At 42.5% G+C, this 8,507-nt stretch overlaps 1 protein-coding gene across 3 annotated transcripts in view; it reads left to right on the top strand.

Annotated features, from left to right (window-relative positions):
- Positions 1-2,363: 2,363 nt before the first annotated feature.
- The window catches only part of GUCY1B1 (guanylate cyclase 1 soluble subunit beta 1), a 49,933-nt gene continuing 43,789 nt past the window's right edge, over positions 2,364-8,507 (top strand). For all 3 annotated transcript variants that reach the window (XM_042935216.1, XM_042935215.1, XM_042935214.1), the window contains exons 1-2: positions 2,364-2,489; positions 3,172-3,245. In XM_042935216.1, the coding sequence (XP_042791150.1) occupies positions 2,487-2,489; positions 3,172-3,245 (77 nt within the window). In that variant the 5' untranslated portion in view covers positions 2,364-2,486. The remainder of the gene's footprint in view (positions 2,490-3,171; positions 3,246-8,507) is intronic.

Raw genomic sequence — 8,507 nt, 5'->3', positions numbered from 1 at the left:
AAATAAAATAAAATAAAATAAAATAAAAAATTTCAAAAACCCAGACTTTAAAAAATAGTCTGCATGCCAAAGCAGTCCATCTTGAGGTGGTCTGCCCTTGATCCTACAAGAGTAATATATTGTTTCTGCAAATGCCACTTAGTCTACTTGTGACCATATTCCTATGTGTCCTTGTCAGCAGTGGCAACAATGGATAGGGTGCTGCAGAAGTAGAGGGACCTCCTCTTGGGCTCCTCTATGGCTTGTGGGCACTTCCTTCTCCCCGAACATCATATCCTTTGTGGTGTCTTCTGGACCAAACAGAAACTGGCAAAGATTTAGTGGACAGAACTTCCTTTGGATTCAGAGTGAATATAAGACAATTAGAACACAGAACAGAAAATATATTAACAAATGCGGATAGGTGTTGGATAGAAGGGCAATAAGTGCAAAAAGTTATCAGACAGAAAGAGCAATGATGGGGGAAGTTTGAACTTCAGAGAGAGAAGAAAGTCGATAGGGATGCTCATCCTTCATTTCATCTCATATCTTTCTCCTGGTAGACTTTTGTCATTTTTCATAATTAGCAAGCAGTTTCCTTTCCCTATCTTCTACTTACAAAAAGTCTATGGTAGAGGACACCACAGCACACTCCAGACTGAGACGCAGCAGAGGTGTACTGCTGGTCAAAAGAGGATAGGTCGACGTAGGGCCAAAATTCTTTCTAACAGGTTAAAAAATTGTTACATCTTCATAGAAAAATATCAACGGGTACAGAAGGTCATAATACAAATTGCAAGAGTCGTGGTGTCTCCAGCCACTGGTTCCAATAGAAGAAAATAGACATATCGAAACCTTCCTGTGCACCTTCCCAAAGATTATGCTTATAGCAATGTATGTGTGTGTGTGTGTGTGTTTTCTTATTAACCAAATAGCATTTTATTCTATATAACCATTAAAAAATTGAGGCTAATTACATTCATATGTCAGTTGTTTATTGAACAACATATTATTCTGTATTGTTATGTATCTTTTTCCAGAGTTGTAGAGAGTAATAGGCTATTTCAATGGTTAAAAATCAATAGTTAATACTAAATAATGGCTTTGTATTTTAATTATGGTATAAAGTGTTCCATTGTATAAAAGACTCTAAATTATTCTATCCTTTCATCATTGATAAAATCAGTGTTTTTATAAGTTATTTGTTGTTTTGTTAGTTTTCTATATAAGTATTTCTTTATCAATTACACTTCAACATAGGTCTCTGGGTACCAATCCCAGTACAGTTTTATTGCTTTGGCATTTTCTCTAATGGTATTGAGATTGTTCTCACAGTAAACTGTTCACATTATAGAATAGTGTCCTGGCTTCTCAGGTCCAGTTGAGACTGGTGACCTAGAAGCAATGCTTGCTTTTCCTTCCTCACTTTTGACCTAACACTAGTGTTAACCATATCCATGCACATCAGGCACAGAGTTTTAATCAACAGACAGTTCCTGTTCCTCTCATCTTTTCTCTGCGGTGGGGCTCAGAATATTAACTAACCTGAGTGCCTGGTAGAATGTAGACTGGGAGATAGATTAATTCAAACATTGCTCATTTTGTACTGGGCTTTTTCCAGTTCAAGTGTTACCTTTCAGAAAGAGGAGGAAAATTCAATTCTGGATGGTTAAAAACTCCCTGGAGTCATGGATACCGCCTATGGGGTGGGGTCAGGTGTCCCATCAGGATCAAACACAGAACACTGAATCTTGTAGGGATGTTTAGTAATGGGCAGAGTTGGGTTTGACACAATGTTCACCAAACTGTATTATTATGCTCACCAAACTCATTATTTTAGCTGGCTCACTCAACTAGTCTCATTAACTACAAATAATATGTGTTAAGCTCAGTACTATTAGCTTTCAGTTTGCCAACAGCTGTTGAGGGATCAAGCCACAAAGGAAATTCTTATCTGCAAAACAAGGATGAACATGAGGATGCTGACTATGGGGAGTATTCCTTTTTAGGGCTTGACCATTGCAACACACACACACACACACACACACACACACACACCCTTAGTTTTTGTTACCCCTGAAGGCAAGTCTTTGCGTAAGAATACATTTGGTGCGACCACAACAGCTGCAATCTTCCTCACCCAGAATTCATGCAAGAAGCAAGACTGGAGCTTCTCCGTCGTCATTGTAATGGCCTCAAATAAAAAAACCTTGTCACCAGGGCGGGGGTTGGAAGGCACTGGAGCGCAGCAGCCCTGCGAGCAACCGAATTCCCTCCTCTGTCGCTGATTGGTTGAAAACTGGGAGGCAATGACCAGCCTCCAGCGGCTCGACTCCTCATTGGCTGCGAGGAGGTGGCAATCAGGGCCGGCCCAGGCGGCTGCGCCGCTTCCAGCTCTATGCTGCCGCCGCGGTCCTGTTGCGCTGTCGCTGCTGCAGCCGCCACCCGGGTCCCTTCGGCCGTGCCTCTGCGTGGGGGCTGCCTCTTCGGCTCCGGTCGCAGACACCATGGTGAGTGCTTCCAGCCGGGTCGGGCTGGAACATCACACCGCGCTGCGCCGGGCCTGGTTGCCCAAGGGAGCCGGCCGCGCCACCGGAGCTCGGCGCGGGGGCCGGGGAAGCGCACCGTGGGTCGCAGGAGCCGTCTCGCCTTTTTGCCTGTGTCCAGGGCGGGGGGTGGGGGGTGGGGTGGGTAGTGGAACGCTGGGGGTCGCGACAGGGGCGGTGAGTGCCTTTGCTTCTTAGGGGAGGGTCCTCCACTCTGCAGCGCGCAGCGACTCCCCAGACTCGGGAAGGGAACGTGCGGCTGAGGCGCGAGGGCTTCTCGGCTCAGGCTGACCCCATCAGTGTGAGTGGCTGAGGGCCAGTGGCGGGGAGGTGCCGGGTTCGCGTCCCCCTCGCCACATTTTCCCGATGCCCGACTTGCCTCGGACTGGTGACAGGTGAGTGGAGGGGTAAGAAGGTGTCCAGGCGGTGGGGCGGCCGGGGACGGAGAGGATCTGCCCTTTATTGGGGCGGAGGTGGCGCGCCTCGGATGCCCCTCTTTAACACCGAGTGCTTCGAACCGAGCGGAGCCACGGGGTAGGGCACAAGGTTAAACCAGAGCCGTGGCAGCTGAGGCTGCAGCCTCGCCCGCAAGCCCCTGCCCACCTACTGAGGGTCCCTGACGCTCAGGTTTCCCCTGTCCCTGCAGTACGGATTTGTGAATCACGCGCTGGAGCTGCTGGTGATCCGCAATTACGGCCCGGAGGTGTGGGAAGACATCAAGTAAGTGACTGGCTCCCCTAGCACGGGCTCTGCGCGCGCGCTCGCTCGCGTGTGTGGGGCGGCGGGGGCGGGGGGTGGGGGCAGGGTCGGCGGGGGTCCCGGGGCGGCCCCGGCGCTGCACCGCGCGCCTCGCTGCGTCCTCCGCTTCCTGCCTGGGTCGTGGGCGCGCATCCTCGGAGATGCCTCCGGCCGCCGCTCCCGGCTGCAGCTGCGCTCCCACGCTCCGGAGCTGGGACCCGGAGAGGAGGGGCGGCCGGGGCGGGGCTGCGAGGGCGAAAACCAGGCGGAGGAGCCCCTGGGGTCACCGCGGCCTCCCGACCCGGCCTGAGCGTGGGAATGCTCTGCCAGCGCCGGGGCGGTTCCGGAGCTCTGCAGGCTGGGCGACTCCCACGCGGAGTGGGGCCCGGGGGACCACTAAGGCTTCCGCGACGTTCAAAGAGCCGGAGGCCTTAGGAACTGACGGCAAACCTGGACTCCTTTATGATTGACACACCTCGCAGACCCATAAAACAGCTGAGCCTTTTTAGTGTGCAAAAACTCAACTTCTCTTGAGACAATTTCTTGAGCAATTGAATCAAGTGCATTTATTCATTTGAAATGAAGTAAAATTGGAATGTTTCTTTTTTCTTTCATTTTCTCAAAATTTTGGTGTCTACTATGGCGAAGGCTGCCTCGCAGGAGAGCATCCTAGGGCGGGGAGCCCAGTACTTTGGCTGTGGACCGAAATACCACAGCCACCGGAGACTTTAAACCTGTTGGAACGATGGGTCATCTCTGCAAGCACGTTGAGCATTTTGATCTAACAAAATTCTCTCCCTTTTTCTTCTCTCTTATTCTGGTGAAATTTGCATTTAACTTGTATGGATGGGCACAACCAACTAGATAAAGCAAAGCCATATACTGTATATGGGTTTTCATACTGGAACACCAATCTGTCACGTCGAAATGGAGATACAGGGAGTGATTACCTGGGTGGGCAGAAGAGAACAAACACATTGTTATTCTCTGCTTTCATTTCCTAACCTCACTGATTTCATTTTGTTCTATCAAGTGGGTGATGCTTTCATGCTTCCCCCCCTCCCCACCAATATATTCCAATCATTAGCATTCAATCCTAACAGGTCTTATTATGCAGTCACATGATAATGATTTCTTTTAAATATCTCTTTCCATGGAAATGGTCAGGGTTAAATATTAAGCACTAGAATGCAACTTTTCCCTTCCTTGGGTTTGTATGGTTGAGCATGGTTTCATGTTCCATGAGCCATTTCTGTTACTCACAGGGCTCATTTACATATTAAGAAGAGAAGTGGAGATTTGGAAATTATGGCTTAAATCAAATGAGTATTTAGGCACTAAAGCTTACTTTGGGATTTGAATCTGTCTGCCTTATTAATACCTTCGTAATTTTTATTTTGCCTGGTAGAGTTACAGAGAAGGCAGACATCAAAAGCAAGATTTTAAACAGTGTAACTTAGTTTAGGGTTATTTTTAAGCCACTTTCTTTGTGAATTTATGAAAGCATCATGCATGTTCCTACAGGTTTTCCCATCCATACTATAGAAATCCCCAAATTTCTGGATGAAAATCCTATGACAATATGTTTAAAATTTTGAGAGCACAGTAAAATCTATCATGGCTAAATAGTCATTATGTGTTTTAACCAGATTTAGAGTGTATGTCCTAGCCATTATCAATTTAAATCACTGCTAAATACAAAGATGAAAAATTACACTTTAAGAGGAATGTATCAGCAGTTTTAAAAAATTAAATTATCAAGTGATTTGTTTGGATTGGGCATATTTTCCCCAGAGAAGGTCAAACTATCTAAAAATATTCAAACTCCACTGGTGTGAGAACTTTGTCAAAGTAGGCTGAGAATATTGTTACATTCTACTTTACGAAACAATGCATTTTTAATTACACATTAGTATCCTTTGACTCACTAATTTATCTTTATTTCTGAACAGTATTCTTAACCCATTCAAGTGTTAATAACTTAAATCATTCAAAATGTTTTTTTCCTGGTAACATGAAACAAACCATATGGGTGTGTGTGTATATATATATATACATATATATGTTTACATCAAGAATTATGTACCTCTGCAAGAGGAATACTATTAAACTAGTGTTGTAGTGCAGGTGTTAACTTTGATTCTTTTTTTGTCTGAGCATCCCTTTTGTTGGAGACCATATTGTCTTGGGTACCATTTAGTATCTGGAATAGAGAACATTGTTCAGTTTTCTGTGTTGAGAGGGATTAAAGCAGCTCATTGGTTTGCAACCCAGTCAGCACCTCTGAGGGGTTACTATGCTCTCCCTGGAAGAGTATTTGCTTAGCACAGCAAAGAGATCTCACTTCCTGGGGGCTGGAGAGGAAAATTCGGAGGAGCTTAACTTTAAAATGCTCCTTGGGAGTTTCTGATGCCTCCTCTCAACTTCATCCTCTAGTCCAGGGAGGATCACTGCAACCAATGGTACAAGACACTTCCTGTTTTAACTTTTTATGAAAAACTAAAGCTGTGATTTGTTGTGTGTGTGTGTGTCTCAGTAAGTACCAAACATCTCTATCTTCCTCTTTGGTCTTTTTGAGAAACTACATAAATTGTTGTTTATAGAAGTTATATATAACACTTTTTGTTTGTTTGTTTAGTAGGAAATGGCCATATATCCTCCATGAGAAGGAATACCAAACATTTAATGACAAATAAAACTCTAAGTAACAGATTCCAGACAGAAAATTTTCAGCGGTAGGAGCCAAAAATGCTTCACTGTAAACTCCATATACAATTACACTCTTACCAATCATGTAACCATTTCACACAAGCTTTAAGTTCCTCTTTTTAAGAAAAAAAATCATCTAAACTAAGGATCAGCAAATGTTCTCTTAAAGGGCCAGAGAGTAAATAATTCAGGTGCTGTAGGCCAAGAGTCAATAATGAGGATATTATGTAGGTAGCTATATAACTGTTAAAATGTAACCATCTAAAATGTAAAAATTATTCCTTGCTCTCAGACCAGACAATCCAAGGGGCAGTGGGCTGGATTTAACCCATTTACTAACTTCTGATCTAGACCCTAAATATATATGAAAAAGCAAAAGAGACCTCTGAATCTACCTCAAATCTTGTTTTGTTGGTTTTTCAATTTTCAGATGGTCTTTTCTAGAAGCCATGGTTCCAAAGTGATGAAAAAAAAAAATAATCATGATTTCAGAGAAAACAAAGTCAGGATATACATAATAGAAGAGCACCTAAGCACTGGGTTTAATTATCTCTGTTATCCTTCCATCATCCCTGGCAAAACAGATAATTGCATCAAGTTAATGGGTGCAAATTTAGATTGACCTAACTTCACTGAAGCATAAGGATGGATTCAAAACACTGAAAAAAATCTAAGATGGTTGAAAGTTTATAAAAAAACAAACCAAAAAAATACCTAACAACTAATTATTTTGCCTAGAGTTGAGTGGTCCAAGGAACGAATTAAAAATAGATTTGAAATTCGCAAGTGCTATATGGTACATGTCTTATCCCTTCTCTGTTTCACTAAAAGGTATGAGATAAATACTTGGATCAAAATTTTGGTATAAGATTTGAAAATAATGTAATCGCATTGTTAGTTGATAACATGTTGGAGCAAATTCCTCTAGAAGGCTGTTGATCATCTTGAGTAAAGAATTTATGTATGTTTAGTATGGTTTTATTTGATGTACCTACAGCAGGGCAGCATACTTTTTCATTCATTGATTTATTCCTTTTTTCATTCTTTAGTTAAGCTTGTTTTTAATGAGCATAGTGTAGTCCTTCAGCCACTGAGGGTAGAAAAGTAAGATGTGCTCCTTTGCTTCAAATAAAGTCTTATCATACTACTAACTCTTATCAGAGTTATCAGGATATTTTCTGCCTGTAACTCAAACATAGAAACATTTGGACCTTCCAGTTTTGAAATTAATGTATCTAGTTGAATTTGCTAGTCACAAATCAGTCATTATTGTTCATATTCCCACGTTGTCTCAACTATCCAAGCCTCCCTGCGTAAGAAAACATTATACCTACTGTATACAGTTGTTGTTATAATATGTCGAAAACTGTCTGAAAATGTTTAACACAGATTTTGAAAAGTAACTGCTTAATAATAAATGGTAGCTATTATTAATTTTACTCTAGAGTCAGAGTTTTTTGACTCTTCTCTTCCCCAACTCACCTGAAAGATAATGAAGTTCTCTTTTGAGTAATAGTAGATCATTGAAGTCTACATAGACTAAATGTTCCCTCATTGGTGTAGATGAGTCACTTCACTGTCACTGTCACTTGTTTTTCTCTTTTGTCCATTCTGTGCAACTGAGACCAGTTCTTTAAATTTGAAGTGCCTCTTAGACTCTCTTCTTCTTTCATTCTGGTTCTTAGCACTTTCTTTTGTGCCGCTCGAACAGCACCCTGGTTGGGTTCTGTGTGTCAGGCTTGTCCCAGTCTCTCTATTTTGCGGATCAAGGGAAGACTGTTACTTTCATTATGCTGGTTTTCTGCTCACGTCCCACTTTGGAATCAAACTTACATTATACTTTTCTGGTTCCCTCTCCCCCATCTCTATGCATTGTTTGAAAGAGTAGCAGCAGTTTCTCCTTATCTATTTTATGAAAATAAATGAGAACAAACAAAAGAATGCACCATGTTTTGCCATGTTTTAATAGATTTTCATATTCATTGAGGCCATATAACTAAATTTCTATATCATTCTGACCCTTGTTCAAGTAGGTTGTTATCTATTAATGGTACTCGATATTATAAAAATTGTTTAAAACTTCCAAAGTCCTTTCCTCTATGCACTTTCAGTTGAGTGCTGAGATAGGAAAAGTCGTTTCCAGCTCATTTTTTCCCTGCTTTATTGAGATATAATTGATACATAACACTGTGTAAGTTTAAGGTGTGCCAGTGTGTTGATTAGACACATTGATCAAGTGTGAAATGATTGCCACCATAGCATTAGCTACCACTTCTCTCCTATCACACAGTTACCCTTTCTTTGTTCTGGTAAGAACATTTAAGATCTACTCTCTTAGATCTTCAAGTATATGACCCAGTGTTATTAGTTATAATCAACATGTTAATCTTACAACTGACTGTCTTACCCTTTGCACAATAGCTCCCCATTTCCCCCACCCTCACATCCTGGGAACCACCACTCTGCTCTGTTTCTCTGAGTTTGCCCTTTGTAGACCCCACATATAAGTGAGCTCAATGTTGTTTGAGGCTTGTT

This window comes from Panthera leo, chromosome B1 (assembly GCF_018350215.1).
Source record: "Panthera leo isolate Ple1 chromosome B1, P.leo_Ple1_pat1.1, whole genome shotgun sequence".
NCBI lineage: Eukaryota > Metazoa > Chordata > Mammalia > Carnivora > Felidae > Panthera > Panthera leo.
Note: the sequence above shows the minus strand (reverse complement) of the source record. Positions and strands in the feature narration are given on the sequence as shown.